At 27.4% G+C, this 21,596-nt stretch overlaps 4 protein-coding genes across 6 annotated transcripts; 2 read left to right on the top strand and 2 right to left on the bottom strand.

Moving 5' to 3' along the window:
• Positions 1-6,844: 6,844 nt before the first annotated feature.
• LOC107164693 (uncharacterized) lies at positions 6,845-10,980 on the top strand. Its single transcript, XM_015512607.2, has 5 exons — positions 6,845-7,039; positions 9,297-9,350; positions 9,895-10,100; positions 10,581-10,717; positions 10,786-10,980. The coding sequence occupies exons 1-5, from the start codon at positions 7,020-7,022 to the stop codon at positions 10,894-10,896; spliced, it is 528 nt and encodes a 175-aa protein (XP_015368093.1). The 5' UTR covers positions 6,845-7,019; the 3' UTR covers positions 10,897-10,980.
• Positions 7,048-8,997, top strand: Pngl (N-glycanase Pngl). The gene has a single exon (XM_015512606.2). The coding sequence runs from the start codon at positions 7,123-7,125 to the stop codon at positions 8,896-8,898; it is 1,776 nt and encodes a 591-aa protein (XP_015368092.1). The 5' UTR covers positions 7,048-7,122; the 3' UTR covers positions 8,899-8,997.
• On the bottom strand, positions 10,912-16,800 carry LOC107164691 (putative oligoribonuclease). Of its 3 annotated transcripts, none has more exons than XM_015512602.2 (7): positions 16,275-16,800; positions 15,880-15,969; positions 14,995-15,085; positions 14,560-14,721; positions 13,361-13,454; positions 13,107-13,233; positions 10,912-11,857 (listed from the first exon to the last, which is right to left on the bottom strand). In XM_015512602.2, exons 2-7 carry the CDS (start codon positions 15,921-15,923, stop codon positions 11,737-11,739), a joined length of 639 nt encoding a protein of 212 aa, XP_015368088.1. In that variant the 5' UTR covers positions 15,924-15,969; positions 16,275-16,800; the 3' UTR covers positions 10,912-11,736. The 3 variants fall into 3 exon arrangements, with proteins under 3 accessions (XP_015368088.1, XP_015368090.1, XP_015368089.1); XM_015512604.2 differs by having other exon boundaries at positions 16,460-16,800; XM_015512603.2 differs by lacking the exon at positions 16,275-16,800 and adding an exon at positions 16,065-16,207.
• Positions 16,801-16,955: 155 nt separating this feature from the next.
• On the bottom strand, positions 16,956-20,606 carry Dhod (dihydroorotate dehydrogenase 2). Its single transcript, XM_015512589.2, has 8 exons — positions 19,755-20,606; positions 19,418-19,627; positions 19,111-19,310; positions 18,854-19,048; positions 18,601-18,784; positions 18,382-18,535; positions 18,150-18,309; positions 16,956-17,168 (listed from the first exon to the last, which is right to left on the bottom strand). Exons 1-8 carry the CDS (start codon positions 19,755-19,757, stop codon positions 17,114-17,116), a joined length of 1,161 nt encoding a protein of 386 aa, XP_015368075.1. The 5' UTR covers positions 19,758-20,606; the 3' UTR covers positions 16,956-17,113.
• Between the last annotated feature and the right edge of the window lie 990 nt (positions 20,607-21,596).

The following is a 21,596-nucleotide window of genomic DNA, read 5'->3' as shown; positions in this document are numbered from 1 at the left end:
ATTCTATAGACTTTGTATGTTTAAATATTTATTTTATTTTACATGATAGTAAGTGATAATATTCTGTATAGGTAGTTAACTTTACGACACACTGCATAAATACAAAATAACATTGCCTATAATAATACGAGTCTAAAATGCGAAATCGCTGTTGAATAACTTTTTAATTCCTATATGCGACCTACCTATATTTAGATTTAGCTGGTTGCTGGTATATAGGAACACGAAATTATGATATATAGGTCTATTATGTATTTATGCCTACCTAGTACAGTAGTACCTATATATATAACATGACCTATACCGGCTATATACCAACTGGTTTATAGACATAATAACTGCGGTTTTTCGTTATAATAAGCGCGTTGACCTGATTATTAGGCGTATAAGTGAATATGAAAAACGATTTGCCGATCAGACCTAAAAACAACAATATTCTGTAGGACAAACAAACAAAAATCGTGATACCTATGTATACTTCTTAAAACGCTTATACCTATACCTATATTTTTACACGATTTATGCACGGACAGCCGGTATTGAAAATGTTAATTAGATTCTCGTTTACAACTGCACCATGCTCGCATATATTACCGCGTACAATTGTATGACTATTGACTTGTATGGGTATTATTATTATTATTGACTTTGACTACTATTTTATGATGTTATATAATACCTATAATACATGTGGATAATCGATCCGGTGGTGCCGTGGTGGTTGGCGAAGAGTGTCCTCCAGGCACATATATTGTATACTGCACATAATTCTATTCTATTATATGTTGTTTATATACTTAATTTATTCGATCTTATTTACCAAACACAATATAATGAGTTTTATATTTTTTACTGGTAGAGCGCTATCAATTATTATAGTATGTCGATGCAGTGCATTCACGCGTGTTTGCAGGCGTCGTGAAAGTCACGTATATATTTTATGACAAGTGTACAATATATATTTATATATACATTATAATATTATTTTGTTTGCCGTCATAATGGTATCAGTCATCTTAACGCGAACATAATATAATAAATGACCTTCTTGCAGGTTCGTGGGGCTTTTTATTACATAATAATAACTCATTTTTAATGTATCCAACTTATATTTAATTCATGTATTATTATATATTATGTATCTACCATGACTAATGACTATCACCAGATATTACTTATTATTTTGAAAAAATTGAAAAATATAATTAACCTTCAGGATTCATTCACAACATTTACAGTGTTTCACACCTAAACTAAACTCCAGCCTATACGTACATAACCGTAATTGACCTGCACTGATCACATCACGGGCAACATCCACAATGTTTTTTTTCATCATTATTAAAATATTGTTTTTGATTCAAGAATACAAAATAGAGTTTATCTTTCAATATTTTTTTTTCACTTTATACAAGAATTTATATAATCATGTACCTAGATTAAAGATGGTATAGGTATCCATGCCTAAAGTTCTAAAATCATGTACCTACCTAGTTTTCAATTCCATATAATTAACGTTTGATTAAAATATTGTTTACATTAATCGGACCACAGAACGTTGAGCATGTTACGACTTAAACTTTTATAAAATATGCCTATATATATCAATGTCCATAAATTAATAATCTTTAAAAAAAATCAATTTGTTAGTATTTTAATCATTTTTTATAGTTTTCTTTTTGTACGTACCTATATGAATATGATAATTCCAAAAAGTTACAAAAGTATAATTATATTATTTATTTCTATAGCTAAATAGTTATCGATATTTATATATTGATAAAAAAAATGTAAAAATGTTGTACAATACATGTTATAATCACTTCAGTATAAATATTAAAAAATATATAATGGTTAATAGATATACTTTAGTCTAAAGTTAAATAAGGGCATCACTTTTTTTATGGCACACGGGTAGGTATCAATGGCGTAACCCGGGTGGCTGGGAGCTGGAGTTCCCCCTCACCCAAAATGTTTAGAATATAAATTAAAAAATTATTTTAATGGTCTATGAAAGTCGATAAAAAAAAGTCTTGAATTGTATTTAAAATATAGAAGGAAAATGCATAATTGCTGTTATTATTTTTTTTTTTTTACAATTTATATCGTTATAATTATTAAAGATTTTTTACATAGTTAATTGTTTCAATAAATACTAATAAATAAAAATGGAAATGTTAGTACCTACTTATAAAATTTAATCGAGCTGAGCAGTAAACCAACATTTCCTTTCCAATCCAATTCAGCTCGACTAAAACATTTACGTTAGTCTTTAAATATAACTACCTAAGTGCTTGCTTATAATAAAATATTAATTAGGTATTCAGTCGAAATTCAAATTTAATGAATGTAAATTCTTAGGAAAATATTCGGCTTTTTCAAAAAATTGTATTTTGTAATGACTTAAAATTATGTGTAAACAAATATTAATTTAGTTTATAGTGTTAGAGACAATTAGTTTACTGTTTAAAAAAAATACACTGATGTTTGAGGCAATTTCTCCAAAAAAATTTAGGTGGGTAGGTAATTTTGTCAGGGTGTAAAAATATGCTTTTAGTTTACTCATTATTGAATAAGTAATATGTTGCATTTAATTTAGTGTAATAAATTAACATTATATAAAGGTATATTTTTTTACATTATATTTACTTTATGCGTTAGCACATATTATTTAGGTAATAGGCAACAAAACATACGCTGTATTTTTATTGTATGTATAGTTCCTCTAAAACTGGAAAGATAAAATAATAATTATATACGTAAACTACACGTATGTAATGTATTTATTATTGGCAATTATAAGGTTTATAATAAAATAAAATTATACATGGCACGTTTTAATCCTACTTGTGCGTGGGTGGGTAGCCTAAATATTTTTCCTCGTAGATAAAATATCTGTAACGCCAATGGCGTGTACAAAAGCTTGGCTCAATCTCCAAATTGTTATTTTATTCTAAAGAATCGCGTTCAACGTTGTCAAGAGACAAGAGAGTCAATTATTTTTTTTATAATTTCATAAAATGATTCATAAAAATTCATGGTTAGGTGGTCTATATTTAATAAATCTAGGTAGGTATATGAGATATATATAATTTGTGCTTAATTTTCAGACAACCATTTGGTACTATACGTACCTATTATATCTAAGTGGGGTAAAAATATAATTATTTTTAATTTCATAAGCCGAATGGCGTACGAAAGGGTAGGATTCTAGTGTTCTAATCCCCTTGAAAATTCTTTCTTTTACAAAAAAAAATCTTATTTACCATAATTTCAATACACGGAGTTGACCAATTGTTGCTAATTTTTAATAGATATAAAATAAATTGTTAATTGTAATTTGTTATAACTTATAACTAGGGAACGGACATTTATGTCATAAAAAATAAGAAAAATAAAAATAAACTAAAAAAATGCCCTAAAAAACTTTAAAAATATACATGAATTTAATAAAAACACAATTTCGAATTTAAAACTTATACAATAAATATTTAAATACAATAAAAACTATAATATGTAGCAACTTTTTTATACGCGTCAAAAATGATTTCGTCTGGGTTTATCTAATCGGTAAAACTATACCTAATAAATATTTATTTTTATTTGTTTAGAATGAATGTTCATACATTTTAATGGAATTTTATCCATTCCTATATAAAAATGACTTAAAAACATATAAAATGTACTAAAAGTATAAAAATGTCAAAAAGTGCTCTAAAAATGTAATTAAGTCTTAAAATCCAAAACAATGCAAAATTAAAATTAAATTTTTTAATTCCTTGATGTATGAAATGAACTCTGTGCTTGGAAAGCAATGTTTTTGGACATTCAAATCCATTCCCTTCTTATAATTAAACTAATTTAACAAAACTGTTCAGCAATAAAAAATAATGTAAATCAATAACTGACCCAACTAGAATCCTGCGTACACTACTGCATAAGCCACATGATTATTGTTGATGTGCATGGCGTTTGTTATTTTTGGTTAAACATGCATAGCAATAAAAATATTTTCATCGCACATTAATTAATTAAGAAATATTATAAACAAAGTGAGCATAGTAATAGCATGAAAAATGGTAAAACTCAAATCTTTGTATGGATGAACCTTTTTAAAATGTGAATTTTGCCAAATCCTTTGTTATAATGCACCAGTTTCAAGGCAGTATGAAGGTGATCTACCGTATACCACGAAATTTTCAAGTCTCCAGCTATCATAGTTTGATGTACGTTGGTCAACCAAATTTTAATTTTCCAGATAAATTTTACAATTTTTTCCCCTGCTAAAAGTAAGAACCTTATAAGGATCATTAAACGCACATAAAAAAAAAAAATCAGAAAAAAAAAATTCTATTACCTTACCAATGAGTAGTTGGAATAATTAAGCTTTTCTCTGTTGATTTAAAAATAATCCATCAAATTATTGAAATGTTTAGTTTAAGTACCTATTATACATAAATCTAATATAAAATAAATAAATTCAATACTAAAACAACATAAACACTTCGGTTCTTTTTCTTAATAAAATAATTTTGTACAGCGACATATTTTATTAGGTTAGATAGACACAGTCATTCTTTATCTGATTTAGGTACAATAATTGTACCTGGTACATATAGGCAAGGCTGGGTAAGTTAACGATTTTTGTTAACTCGTTAAGTTAAGTTATTTTAAAATAATAAAGTTAATAGTTAAATTAAAAGTTAATCATATTTTTTTCGTTAACTCATTAAGTTAAAAGTTAACTTTGAAAAAAAAGTAACTGAACTTAGTTTAAAGTTAAAATTTTCTATTTTGCAAAAATAAAAATTGCACACATAATATTGGTTTTTTTACACTCAAGAAAAATACTGGGGACATTTTTTTAAATGATACATAAAAGTATTAACTAGTTATCAAAAAACCTACTTTTCCAAAATAAATCTTAACCCTGAACTCATACTCGAATCAATTTACCCAAGTGGAATATCCAAAAAAAAAAAAAACACCTTAATAGTTTTCTCCCAAATGCTAAGATATCAATATTTTTAATTGATTCACATAAATTTTAAAAATCAAACAAGCAGTACCTACCACCCATATATATTTTCTAGTAAATTATAAATATACTATAAAAACCTCATTATAGTAATTTGCATTATTGTTTGCACTAAAATTAACTTAATTTAGATACTTTTAAATAAAATTAACTTAAAGTTAACACGTTATAATCTCAAAAAAAAAGTAACTTATTAAGTTAACAGTTAATTTGTAAAAAAAGTAATGAGTTAATTAACTTAACGTTTTAACTTAATTTTAACTTTTAACTCGTTAATGCCCAGCCTTGCATATAGGTACTACATAGGTACTAATTAAAAATAAATAAATTAATTAACGTCTTTTAAACTGGATTTATTGAGTTAATATTTTTTTTCCATATCAACTTATCGAGTCAAATTTATAAGTAGTCAACTTTGACAACTTTTTACTTATCGATCAATAAGTGTTCTCTTAACTTAACATAACTTGAGTTTATTATTTTTAGGGATGGGTAGTTCGTGAGTGAGTTGATTCAAAGAGTTGACTCTTTTAAGTGAACTGAACGAATTGAATCAGTTTGCTTTAGTTCAGTGACTCAATAACTCAGTGTTACCACTGATTCACTACAACTCGTGAATTTGTGTTATCACTTATCAATTCATGAATTATGGGGTGATACTACGGATTTAGATTTACTGACTCAGTACTGATTCATCTAACTCTGACAATTCGCCTTCACCACAATCTACACATACTACATGTCTACATAATAAATAAATATATTAAGATGATAGTACACACTACACAATAATATTATTCTAATATGTAACCATATACGTTACGTAAGGTATGTTAGTAACGCGTATGATGAATTGGCCCATTATAAAACTTTTAGGTAATAACATTATCTGTGTTCTCATGTTGGTTTTTTACGATATTTTAATTTTTAAATGAGTTATTTTAATTTTCAAATATTCACACTTAACATGCTCATAACTCATTTAAAAATTAAAATATTGTAAAAAACCAACATGAGAACACAGATAATGTTCTTACCTAAATGTTTGATAATGGGTCAATTCACTCTAATATCAAAACTAACAGCACACTATTGAATCTAGAGAACGAAAATTTGCGATGTAGTACGCGTGTAAGACGGAGACAACACATGCGTGTGTAGCGTCCTCTTAAGAACTCATGAGGCACATATAACATTTTAAATTAAATTTGTATATAAAATAAAAGTTCAAATTAATTCCTCATTGTATAATATTTTAATATTAGTAAATACACAAGTATATGACATATTATTGTATTGCATTAAATGACAGAAACAATTTAGTAAATTAAAACTAATATTGAATAAGGTCTTCATACATTTTTATAAATCAATAGTTCATATATTTAGTGATAGATAATCTAATATACTCTGAAGTAACTCTTAAACGAATTGTCATACGAGAGTTGTTTAATTTAATGAACTGATAACTTGGAGTTAATAGGAGTCAATGGAAATTGGGAGTTGACTCACTGAGTTGACTCCCCGAGTCAACTCATTTGAGTGAACTGAGTCAAGTGAACTGACTCATGTTATTGAGTTGAAAATCCCATCTCTAATTATTTTTGTTAACTATTGCCCTCTTTTGCTTATAAAATATAAATTGGCTGACGGCCGTGAACAGTTGTGAGTTAGTAGTTGTTGTTCAAAGTATAATTATTGTAGAAATGTAGAGTAACATCCTGATATTTAATGATAATAAATTATAATCAGCTGATATCCAGTTCACCATCACTGAAACATGCCCACAATCTGAACTGCTGATTTTTCAATTTTTGTTCTAGGCTAAATGTTGCAATACGATTATTGATTTCAGTATTAACTGTTCACCTTCGTAGGTATCACTAGATAAATCAGTTTTTCACTTATCCACTTTTCCAAGTACAAATTATTTATTCAAGTGTTTAATTCCCTAGATATATTGTACATTTTTGCTCACATAATGGCTCTATATTTAAGAAGGTAATATAATATTATTATTAGTTTATTATATTGTGTAATATCGTAAATGTAGTTAAATTTTTTGTAACTATTAATATTTCAAAATGCTCTATAGTTTAAACGATTTAAAAAGCAATAGTATCGACGTCTGTTTTCAAGTTGTTAATGTTTTATTGCAACTCCTCAATGACATAATATATCATCCAAATCAACCAAAATTCAGAAGACTCTATTTGGAAAGTGATGTAATTCAAAATAAGCTTTTGCCTTTTGCCGGTGCTATGGAATTCCTTTTTGAAATTGGGTTTATAGATGATGGAATTTCTTTAGTGTTGCCAGAATGTATAAGCCTAAGTGCATTAAAGAACTACAAACAACAACTTATAAACATAATTTCTGAACATCAAAAGTTAAATTTAAATGAAAATAATTTCTTAAAAGAAATTAGTTCAACATCATTGGATGTACTTAAGTTTGAAGATAAAATATTGCAGAGCAAAGCATTAGAAAACTTATCGCTAGAAGATATTGAGTTATTTTCAAATGTCGATAAAAATGATGCATTATACCACGAGAAAATGATGTTAAAACTTATGAAATGGTTTAAAGAGTCATTTTTTAAATGGTTTGATACGCCAATCTGCCAGTTCTGCTCTAGTGCTACAAAATTTAAAGGATTAAATCACATTAAAATAGATGAAAATGTTAGATATTCCGAAATGTATGAATGCGAAAACTGTTGTTCGGTCACAGATTTTAAAAGATATGGTATTTGTGAACAACTCTTAACTACTCGTCAGGGTAGATGCGGTGAATGGGCCAATTGTTTTACTTTGTTCTGTAGAGCGCTTGGTTGGGAAGCAAGATTGATAGTTGATAAAACTGATCACGTATGGACTGAAGTCTGGTCAGTTAATCAAAAAAGATGGATTCATTGTGATCCGTGTGAAACTGCTTTAGACAAACCGTTACTATATGAAAAAGGTTGGGGGAAAAAATTGTCATATGTTATCGCCTATTCTAATGAAGAAGTTCAAGATGTTACTTGGCGGTATGTAGAAAATAATAACACCGTTTTAAAAAGAAGAAAACTCTGTTCCGAAAACGAGTTGTTGACTACGATTTTAAGTTTGTCGCATCATAGGCAAAATAATTTATCATTTTCAAGACGTAAATATATTGCAGAAAGACGTTTGAAGGAGTGTTTTGAATTGTATTTTATGTTGTACAGTAGAATATCCAAACAGACGTTATTTCAGGCTGGACATTCTGAAGAGTCTACTGATATTGAAAATTATGGTGGAAGAACGTCCGGGTCTCTCGCATGGAGATTAGCTCGAGGGGAAACGCAAATTGAGAAATTTGTTTGGACTCCGTCTGAGGCTGAAATAGCCAATAAAAGATTCGAACTCAAATATTCTACGGCTATTGATAAATATATCCATGGCACTAGCATTCATGAAGGATGGAAAAGTGGTGTATATAGTTATAGTTCATTATTTCGCAAAGAAGAATTAGACTGGAAAAATGTTTATTTATGTAGAGAAGAATACTGTGAGAAATCAACAATAGAGTGGCGATTTGACTTTTCTTCAAGTGGTCTGGTTATACAAGACATTAAACTAATTTATACTACAGCATTATTTAACACAGGTCAAGTTGATTGGAAGTTGATTGGAAATAATCTCACAGTGAATCTACCTACTATTGAAAATATTAAAGAAGTCATTGTGGATCAAATGAACGGCGCTGATTTTGTAACATTAAACGCAAGTTTATCTGGAGGATCTGGAGACTTAGCCTGGCAACACTCTCAAATATTTAGACAGTCGATAAAAGACCAAGACTATCCATTTCAGATCATAATTATTCTTAAATAAATGTTAAACATAATAATAAAATAATAATTGTTCATTATTTATACATCATATTATTGTATATGAGTATTGAAACTAAAATATATTTTTTTTCTTTACAAATATTATAGTATAATTTTTTTTTAAATACCAATTTAAACAATGTAAACTAATTATACACGTAATTGAGTTCTTAAACCGGTTAAATTCAAATAAATAAGTAAATATTATATGATATATTATTTAAAGGAAATACAATTAAAAAATTTAGTTTAGGTAATGCCAAAAAAGTACCTGGTTGAGTGTTTACCCATTATACTAATTGTATTGTATAAATTGTGAATAAAATGTTTAATAAAAAAAAAAAAATTGTTTAAAATTTGTATTTATTAATTATTTTAAAATATTATGAAATATTTCAGTATACACAGACTATGCACAGCTAGACAAACAATGTCTTTCCAACCTCCAACAATGTAAGTAAAAAATAAATTATGAATTTAATAATGTTTTTAAATATAATATGCACAACTTATTATTTATTAAAACTATTTTAACACATTGAATATAACTTATGGGTTTAGGCTGTTTTAGAGTTATTTTTATTTCCAAGCATATAGCTAGGAATTTCCAAGAGGGAATGTTATAAAGTAAAAATAATTATTAGTATAAAAACACTAATATTTATATTTTGAAAAATAATTGGTTTTCAATACCTAATGGCTATGTTATATTTTTAAAATATATATTTTTCACCATTAAATTATACACTCGTAATAATTTAACAGGGTCGTGTCGTTATTACCACACACCTACATCACCTTCTCACTACATTTTAGAATTACAATGTGCATTTATATGACATCTCATTGAGTATTATGTTGTTCTGTGATTGCTGTCATATTTGCTTAAACATCTATACAAGGGAGTTTTTTTAAAAGTCCTTATGCTGTGCTGCGACTAAAATTAGAAAAGTTTAATTTGTATGATATAAATATATGTGTGTTATTTATTTTCTAGACACCGTATGATTACCATGCAAGTGAAAACTGTTCAAGAAGTTGAGGCGAAATTAGAAGAGACTCACGATAATAAAAATTACCGCCTTAATAGACCTATGTCTCCTCACTTGTCTATTTACAAGCCTCAATTAACAACCATATTATCTATTACTCACCGTGGAACTGGAGTGGCATTAAGTGGTGTTACTACTGGAATAGCAGTGTGTAAGTTTTTTTTTTTTAATCTTAAATTCTCTCTCGGTAAGTATATTTAATAGTTAAAAAACAAAAACTAACTATATTTACTTTTGTAGTTGTCTCTTACTCTCAGTAAAGGTGTTAAAAGAATTTTAAATTTAATTAACTTACCCACAAAGTAATTAAAAATAGTACCATGTTAGTAGCATCACTATATTCTTTCAAGTGAGAGGAGTGCAAATAGGAGATGATCACAACATGTCTGCGCATGACGGCAGAAATTAAATCTCATACAGTCATTTAGATACACAGTAGAGTTGCATTATCTCACTGGGCAGAGTACTTTTTCTTGAATGCTTATTTATTTTTATATCAATTGTATAAAAACTTCTCTACATATACCGATACAGCGATATAAAGATTTTTGTTATACATTGAGTAGCGCATTATCTGTGTCATAATTTTCAATGGCTTATTATTTGTATTAATTCAAATATTTTATTACAGTATTTTTGTTCACTGATGTGCCAACATTTGTGCAATTTGTACATGGGTTAGAACTACCATCAGCTGCTATCGTGTCAGCTAAAGGATTAGTTGCTTATCCATTCTTCTATCATTTATGTAATGGTGTTAGACATTTGGTGAGTTTTAGTTACCATAATACCTATTTTTTTTTTTTTAAACATTTAACGCATTTCGTTTTGTTTAGGTGTGGGATGCAGGTAAATGCTTGACCATTAAACAAGTTTATTCAACTGGATATGGTGTAATTGTTGGTAGCTTACTTCTAACAGCATTGTCTTTAGCTTTTACTACATAAATGATATAAACAATAAAATGTTCAGTTTCTTATTTTATTATTAAAAATAATTCATTTAAAATAAAACATGTTTATCAAAATAAATGTGTTATACAGTTTATGTTATAATATTGTAGTTCTCTCATCACTTAATAGTCAGATAAATTGTTTAATTAATAATATAGTTATGTACTTATATGATAGTAATATGTAACATATTTTTTAAAGGATTACAAAAATAATATTGGTAAATTATTATGTTTCTTATTTATTAATAATACACTAACATCTTAACCATTAAAATAGTTTTTTAACATAAATATGTTTTTGGCCCAAAATTTTAGGGCCAGATACACATTTTTTGTTTTTAACTGATTTTTTGAAAGAATTTGTCATGGTTCCTTACCAACAAAATCATATTTATGATTCATAGATTTGTATATTGTAAATGAAAAATATTGAGTAGCATATTAAGGATATTTTATTATGAATATCAGAATATTATTGAATGTATTTTATAGAGGCTGAGAGTAGATTTTTAGTAAATTTGGAAAAGAAAGAAGAAAATCTGTACTATAATACTAATATAGTATTTGAATAGCATAACTATGTATAAGGTATACAAGTGTTAACTTTCATAAACATAGCTGAACAACAATTTTCATAGTATCATTAGTCAGGGAATAAATATGGGTTATAATATTGCACTATCTTATCCTAATCATATTTATAGATTTTTATATAATTATGATGAGAGGTAGAATTTCAATGCATTCATACCATTATTATTTTTCTAATGTGATGCTTGTTTCGGTGCAAATCCATGTAATGTCTTGTTAAATATAAAATTCTATTTTTTCATTATAACTTAAGGCAACTTTTGTAAAATTGGAGTTCTTGAACACTTTCTTTAATGTCATCAAGAGCTCTATGCTTTAATGATTTTATTGGAACTTCATTTGCTAATTCGGGTTTCCAACGTCTAAAATTTGTACATTTTATTAAAAATTACACATTTCAATTACATTTTTTATTTACTTTAACATTTTTGTTCAATGGGATTTAAAATACATTATACTATTAGTTCAAGATAGATTAGTTGTAGGTTCTTGATAACTTGAGTTTTCAGATGTGTCAGAAACTACAAATTTCAGGTTATCAAACTCCAAAACATAAACCATGAATAATAGGATAAGTAGACCAAAACTAGACCAAGACCTAGCTACCTAATTACTCACATGAATTATTTTCTCGATATAAGTCACACAAGTTAACAGCTACAGGGTACTTTACAGTCCCAAAAGTTGCCAACTTGTTTAATTTTTATACCTATAGGCTTATACATCTATGTTCAGGAAGTCTGAGCATAATACTCATAAAGAATGTTGAATTTATGAAATACACATCAAATATGCATATATAATATAAGCTACCTATGTATATAAAAAGTTAGAGTTCAAAATAATGCACACAATTTCCAAAAAACATGAATAGTTCTTATGTTACATGGATTAATAGGATTAACTGGTTATAGTAACAACTAAAAACCAATGTAACTATGGCACAGTCTTGCGTGTGGCCGTTTATTCATTTGACTCATTGTGGGCTATTTTTAGAAGCTAATTTGGTTATCACCTTATCCTAGTTTTCATGCATAAAACACTTAAAAAATAAAATGGAATATTATAATTAGGGTTAGGATGTTTATGACCTTAAAAACACTAAAAAATGCATGCAAATATGCACAATAAATATCAAAATATGACCTTAAAAATAATCCGATTTCTAATCCGAAATGTATTTTAAAATAATTTACAACTTTTTTTATAACTTTAAACTTAAATACAAATATATAAAAATATGATACTTTGAAATTAAAAACTATGGTACTTACAGTAAATTAATATTTAATTAAGAAAGTAATAAAGATAAGTTTATTATATACTACGGGTTTCATATTTTCTAATTTTCGTTAAATGTGAAACTGACTATGCCTACTTATGGGTTTTTATTGAGGTTTATATTGTATTTAAGTTATTTTTTGGCAAAATATGCATTTATTCATAAAATTCCTAAATATGTAAAAATATGCAAAATAAAATTGAATGTATCTGATTCTATGTCGCATAAAACAAATTTATAACTTGGTTTGCAAAGTGCACGACTAAAAAAAAAAATATGCAAAAGTCATAAACATCCTAACCCTAATTATAATTATGATAAATACATACTTAAACAACTCTTTTAGAGTAGACACATCTATTAATCTATAACTTAAATGACTTTCAAGTTTCGGCATATATTTTCTAATAAAAGTTCTATCCATGTAAATAGAATTACCAGCTAATGGACAAACACCTAAAATCATAATAAATGTTATAATTTAATGATTACTCTAGCATTAACCTGGTTGAATTTACATTATCTAGAAAAATATGTATAATTGGTACAATATATAAATATATATACATGATTTTAAAATCACCTTTAGGAGTAAATGGTTTGATAAACTCGTATAACATTTGATCAGCTTGTTCGATTGATATATCGCTGTTTCTAACATTTTCAGTTAAGCCACTCTAAAACAAAAATACATACAAAATAAAAGATTTGTTTAAATTATAAATAGTTACATTTTATGTCAATAATTTTTAAATCTAAATATCAGAAAATTTGGAAAATTTGTTCTACTAAATAATGAAACTATTGTTCTATCATGCATAATATATAAGAAATATTACAATTATAACTATTAACTAGGTTAAGTAAACAATCATATGTAACAGGTAAAATACCAAAACAATTATGTAATGGTGTAATACAATAGCAATTAGTATAATTTTAAGCATAGTCAGTAAGTATAATGTAACCAGATTAAACTTAATATTGATATTACCGATAGTGTTTCAAATGTAAAATTTATATTTAAGGAATATTTGATGACAAAAAAAGGGGTCAGTTGACGGTAGTCGTGTGACTCTATGATACAGCACTGTATAAATATTCCCATTTTCCCTAGTTTACATTAAGTAAATGACAAATTAGTTTATTAACATAGATACTAAATACAATAGTGATCGGGTATATTAAGTATCAATATGTAATATATTATATCTTTTATATTTCAAAATAAGAATTGCAGTTGGCAGCGATCAGTTTCCAGCAGACCCCAGTCAGATGCTCCTCCTTTCAATACACCACCTGGTTTCAAATTCAGAACCAAGCCACAACCAATATGCACAAGTTGACTGCAGATAAGATTTCTCATTTAGAACTGAATATAAGGAATCTCAAAGATAATTTAAATGCCCCGGTAGACTTTTGTTAATAATCTTAAAATTAAAAGCAAATTTGTTTCCAGACTAAGTGGAAATGGCTTTAAAAATTATTACATGTTACAGTATAGCAAATATAGTTCATATACCAAAGGTGCATAATAAACAGAAAATGAAAGGACCAATAATTAAAGATGATGCAAGATCATAAAATATACTCTTGGATGTAATTACTTACCAGGATACAAATAAACTATTTCAGAGAAATTAAAATTAAAATATTTAATAATTATGGTTACTTTATCCAAAAAAATAAAAAATAGACCAAATACAGGGACTTAGTGAAGGAAACTGATAAGACTCGCTTTATTGAAAACAAAAATAAATCAAAATTGTGTTTAATATTTACTAATGCATGATGCTTTTTGGGCCATTCTTCCATGTTTTCCAACACTTCTTCTGATTGATGTATAACAATATTTGGACTCTCAGCTATAACATTCAGATTTTTATCCGTTATAATTATAGCTGCTTCGATCAAGGTATGGCAGTTATAGTCTAATCCAGTCATCTGAAAATCAATATAATTAAGTTTAAAATCTATTTACATAATAACTTGCATTAAAATTTAAAATATGATGGTTATCATTTGAAAACCCAATGTGAGTATTGCCACAGGATAATATTTAAATGATTTTTAATTACACATACAAATTCCAAAAATCAGAATTTGAATATATGCGTAATTTTAATTTAGAAATGGGATGAGCATTCTCAATAAATCACAGTATAAATGTAAATATTTGATTAATATAAATAAGTAGAGTAAATAATATTTACATACCTCACCGTCAAACCACACAATATTGTGTTCATTATTTAATACAGGATTTACTTCAATGCTCATTTTTCTTCTTAAATTTGAATAACATATACTGAAATAAAGCATAATACACATCTATAAATTAATTTAGTACTACGGTATGTAATTAATTCTTTAATCAGTATCAACTATCAAACTATGTTAAAGTTATATACTATACAGTTTAACTGTACGGGAAAACCTTTGGGGAAATCTCAATGACTCATTTTATAGTTATTTATTTATGTGTAATATTATGATTGTCCCCATTAATATATTAAAGTTAACATTAAGAAAAAAATTATTCTTGAGAATTCAAACAGAAATAAAGATTCATATCATTCATAAAGACCTACATTATAATTAATGTAAACTCAAAATATTACCAAAGTATATATCTATGAACAGAATATCCAATTTATATTGTACAATTCTTGTGATCAAAAGATGTAATAAATTAAGTACATTTTCCTAAAATGAATGAATTTTGATAGACATTATTGATATTAAATTAACTCCATAGTTTTTATAGTTCATTTAATGCACTTACAATAATTTTAGTAATTTCAAAAAATATAACATAAAAACTTCATAGAGTCAATACTAATTTATTCAATGATCTTAAAATATAATATGCAACAGCACGGAAATGCCTACCACTAAAAATTACATATTTGTTCAAAAATTGATCTATTAACTACTTTTTAACTGTAATTTCACTGGGCGACTCCCCTCTCCTGTCTATCAATCACAATCACATTTACTTATTGTATGACTTGTAAATACAGATTGTAAATAGGTATTATGTTTTGTCAAATAAAAAACAAAAAATTTCTAAATAACAAAAATAAGTTACACATCACTCACAATTTCAATTGGTTGATTAAATTATTGAATTTTAATGCATTCATAAAGTTATCAAAATTGATTCTGTCACCAAAAATTTTTCTCTAGGCACTAAAAATTAAAAAAAAAACAAATTAAGTAAATATGTTGCATACAATTTAGTACTATTTTAATTGAAACATAATAATTTTTAAAATATTTCATACACAGCACTAATACACATTCAAGATGATAATTTAGCATTTAAACAGTTCACAGTACCGATACAATATTATATATATATATATATATTTTATACTAACTATAGCCTATAGGCTACCTATAGGCTATAGGACATTATCAAAAAATATGAAGTATGAGCAAAGTACAAAGTGCAGTGAACTGTAAAATAAAAAAAAAACTATAATACAACTTACAGCCAGTGTCTAATATGGCAATATTATTGATTTATATAATATAATATGATATAAGCCAAGCTATTTTTATCAATATGGTTTTTAATAACTACTTATAGTTCCACACTACTATGACACTACTGCACAACTACTTTATACTTTATTATTAATTATTATACTAATTGTAATAACTAATAATTAGGTACCATACTACTTGTAGAATTTTTAATTTTTATATCAATGATACTGGTTGTAGTCACAGATATAAAAGATGCATTATGCATACGAGATTGGGATTGGGGTACTAGTTTCATAGACATAATATTGTTCGCATATGATAGCGCAGCGCCATCTAGCGGTTTATCTCAACTGATTTCGGCGGAAACGCGGTCAGTCATGTAGCCGAATTGTTTAAAATCACTGTGTAGCCGACTTATTGTTATTTGTTATAAATATAATGGAGCCCGAAAAATGGACCAAACGTTCTCACGGAACTTGACTCATTTCATTTTGACTGGATTCTATTTAATATTTCTTGTTTGAAATGGTTCAATTACATTAGTAAAAATTGAAATCCTATCAATTTGTGAATGGAGTAGTGAATGGAACACATACACTTTCATAGAATGAGCGTTCAAAATGAGAAACTTAGCCAAACCCTAGAAACTGACTTCTTCAATGACAAAAAAAAAAACAAATAAGTAAGTAAGTTAAAACATATAAATAATTTTGACTATAATCAATAATTGTATAAAATGTTTTTAATGTATATAATATTATAATGTAAAATATGTATGTGAATAAAAAATTATAATCTAAATTTCAAAATGTTAAAATAAATTTAATATTGTTATTGTACTTTAAGGCCTGGTGTCTGCACCAATTGCATCAGATATTGAGTTGTATTTATCTTTCCTAAAATCATAAAATGCAAATAAATTAAATTAAAACACCAAGTATAGTTATAACAATGAAATAAAAATGTTGTGATAACACGAAAACAAATTAAAAAGGTAGATTAATAATTTATTTAATGAATAGTAGAAGATAAATAAAAAATGCATTTAAGTTTTTATCAGTACATTTAATTTATAGCTAAACAACTAAAATTGTGTAAGAAATTAATGTATGATATCAAGGCTTTTACTTTTACAAATCTATAATTTGTTTATTTAAATTTAGAATAATATTTTATACTTGAGTTATCAAGTTTCAATTGGACATAATATTACTTAATATTACTAAGTAAATTGAATTTGTGTACAAAGTTAAGAAACTGACATACAATATTATAAAACAATAATATAAAATTGAATTAGCTGATTTGTTAGATGGAAAATTTAATTTAAATCTTGTATTATTTGTATATTTATAACATTCTTTTTAATCTACACTTCTGTAATCAACCTTTAATATAAATCCTGATCCTGCTATAAAAATGATAATCTCATCAATTTTGTAAGCTGGATTTATTGGATTAGGTAATATAATTTTCAGTTGTTTTACTCCATATAATTTTCTTGTTTATATACTTATTTTTATTTTTATTATTTTTACTATCCCGCGGCAACTAAGGCCATTGAGAAGGGGGTAGTACTGTATAGGTTTTTATGGAACTGTAGGTTGGTTTTACACGTGGGTAAGAGTTTTGGCAGAATTTCTATTGGGGCACCCGTAGGTTTCTTCCATGCCCCAGAGTGAGGGATGGCGGCACTTGTTCTCCGGACACCGTGACTTGCCCGGAGAAAAATGCCGCCCGATGGTCGATCCGGCTGAGCCACAGCCGACGCGGTAGACCACTGGGCCACCTCGTCCCCCCCTATATACTTATTATTGTTGAGCTATAACATCTATGTACTGCAAGCTGATAAAAAAAAATGTATTTTAATTTATTACCTAAGAAGATTTTCGAGTTCTTTTTTTATATTAACTATAACTGATGGGCCATTATATATAAAAGATGTATAAATTTGTATAAGTGAGGCTCCTGCTCTAATTTTGGCGTATGCATCTTGACCATTAAATACTCCGCCAACTCCAATAATAGGGATTTTACCTAAATAATGAAGTTTAATTTAATACATAAAAATTAATTCTACCAAGATGTTAAGCTATTATTATAATTTACCATTAGTCAATCTATAAAATTCTGAAATGAGCTTAGTAGATTCTTCTTGTAAAGGTTTTCCACTAAGACCACCAGGTTCTAGTGCATTGGGATTGTCGTAAACACCAATTCGTTTAACTGTTGTATTCGAGATTATTAATCCATCAACTTTACACTAAAACAAAAAATTGACTATTTTCAACTTCAACATTAAGCTTTTAAATTAAAATATAATTTTACCTTTTCATCATCAATTACATTAGCAATATCTTTTTTATCTTGATCAGTAAGATCGGGAGCTATTTTCAATAATAATGGAATTTTGTGTTCTCCACACACTTGATTCCTTGCTTCTATAACGTTTGAAAGTAGATTCATGAGATCTTTTTTGTTTTGCAAATTTCTAAGACCTGGAGTATTAGGACTAACATTTTTTTTTGTTAATTCTTGTAGAATTCGAGTTAAGGTTTGAATGTAAAATTAGTTACATTACCTGGATATATTTATAACAAAGTAATCAGCAACTGGAGCAAACTTTTCAATACCTTTAACATAGTCAGAAACTGCATTTTCAGACTCTTTATTTTTCCCCAAATTAACACCAACTATACCATCAAAGTTTTGGTTTTGCTTAAGTTTTTTAAGCCTTTCAAATACAACATTATGGCCATCACTATTGAATCCATATCTAACATAATATGTTACATTAAACTTATAATAGTTATTATTAAAATTGAGTTCAATTATTACCTATTAATAATAGCTTGACTGTCCAAAAGTCTAAACACTCTAGGTTTTTCATTGCCTGGTTGAGGCAGAGGTGTTATTGAACCAACCTCTACAAAACCAAACCCTACATCTTTTAATGCTTTTGTTATTTCACCTTGTTTATCCAACCCAGCAGCTAGGCCTATTGGGTTGGAAAAATTCAAATCCCACAACTTGGTTTTCTAAAAAATAAATTTACATTAAACATTACATACTACCATTATATATAATTACTAGTATTTACAATCGATGAAACTACTTTGTTTAAATGATAAAAAGTTAAATTTACCAACATCGATGGATCTTTGAAGGATGATTTTGGTATAAGACCATATTTTCCAGAAAATATTAAAAGGCTATGAGCTTTTTCTGGATCACACGAAAAGAAAGCTGGAATAACGTATTTTTTATAAAATTGTTCATTTAGTGTAATAAAATTTGTTCCTGTCCATAAAATAAATCCTCCAGACGAAATGTAAAAAAAGGATCTTAATGAACCCTAAAAAAATTAACAAATATTAATTTCTAGTAATTCAACAATCATTTTTAAAAGATACAGCTAATTGATTCTGTTGCGCCAGTTTAAGCATAATTTAAAGCATTAAATAACATTTTTAATAACTCACCATTGTATATAAATTTAGGTTACAAAACAATTTTCTTAAATAAAAAATATTAGAAAAAAATTTATCGACGATTTAAGGTTAAAATTCATCCACTATGTGCTTATTAGTCTGTGTTGAGTAAATATATGAATTTGATATATTAGTAAAATTCTCATAAGTTATCGTAAATCGTAATACAACTTATTAATTCAAATTCACTAAATTACTTCAATAAAAATGATTTTAACGTTTAATATGTAAGGTCGGTACATATTCTGACGATATGACCTAATACCTAACCTACGTAAATACGTTTGATATTCTTCAAAACTATAATCAAATTGATAGCTACTACCTATGACGTGTAAACATTTAGGATGTAGAATACATAGACACATTAATATGTCAATGGTAGAATAGTATGATGTATGATTGTATGAAGTATAAGTAATTATAAAAGAACTATTAGAACTATGATGTAACAATCTAACAACTAACAAGTAACAATTAATAACAATTAAAAATAACTTATAATTACTAATATATTTATGATAGGTATTATTTTGAATCGTGCTTGGTGCTATTGTCTATTTGACCACAGACACAGAAATTAGAAATTTATACTTAATGATAAGTGATAACGAATGACCGGCATGGAATATTAATGTGCATAGCGCGAATTAGCGCCATAGGGCATAGGCACGGACTAAAAGCGTTTTCCACCACACTGCACTGACTGCACCAGTACATATTTTTATGTTCCATCTGCGAGATTAATGTGCACTGAGTGGACTTTTTTATGTTTCACCTCAATGCACCACGTCAGTTTTTTGCACTCGGTGCAAAGATAATCGCACGAGGTCTTGGAGCTCGTGCGCATTATCATTATCATGATAAGTACTGCAATACCCCTTGAATATTTTATTATCTTTATATATCAGTAATAAGTATAGATTTTATGTTTCGTCTACATTTGCACCAGCCGGTGTTGGGACGATTATCAGTGAACTGTGCCAGTTCTACCTTGGTGCAATAGTGCGGCGTGGTGGAAAACACTATAAGATAGTATCTTATATTATGCCTATGCCTCTATACTATCTTACTATCTTAGTCCGTGGGCATAGGCCATAGGCCACATAGAGTAATATGATAGGCCATCTGACCATAGGCCACAGCACTAATTGTTAGCACTCCCGCGTCCCGTACACGAGCTACGCATAGACCTTATACTCATAGACGGAACATCCAGGCGGGATGCGGGTGGGTGGTGCGGTCTTTCCTAGCGTGCCAGCAGTGATGCCATTCCTTGCGACCAAAAACATTGTTATTAACACATACCATATTATAATATTACAACTTCATTATTGTATACTGCATAGACCAAAGCCAAATAGACTTATAAATTATAATCAGCTAGACTATATTACTATAATAGTTCTATTGTAATTTGTAAGTAGGTACTAGTAAGTTGTAAGTAGTACCTAGTATAAAATAAGTTTAATATATGCTTTTTATAAAAATGGTGAAGAAAGCAGCTCTTGGACGACAGACTATATTATATAGTATATATGATATTATCTAACTGAACATTTTATAATAATAAATATAGAAAGTTGAAGAACTTGAAAAAGAAGGAAAAAGAAGCACTTAGAGAAGAAGCTGGATATTATATGTTATAATATTATTGTATAAATCATGATATAATGAATATAAACATAAATAGGATCGTCATTCGACAGTAAAAGGGGGAAAAAAAAGTAAAAATATATTTGTATAATTAATAGGTACATTATATTCTATAATATCGTTGAATTGAACAATTTATATTCAAAAGTCAACAGTCACAATTCAGTCACAAAAAAC

The sequence above is a fragment of the Diuraphis noxia genome, unplaced genomic scaffold (genome assembly GCF_037042655.1).
Source record: "Diuraphis noxia isolate RWA-SAM2 unplaced genomic scaffold, SU_Dnox_SAM2 contig0003, whole genome shotgun sequence".
Classification (NCBI taxonomy): Eukaryota; Metazoa; Arthropoda; class Insecta; order Hemiptera; family Aphididae; genus Diuraphis; species Diuraphis noxia.
Note: the sequence above shows the minus strand (reverse complement) of the source record. Positions and strands in the feature narration are given on the sequence as shown.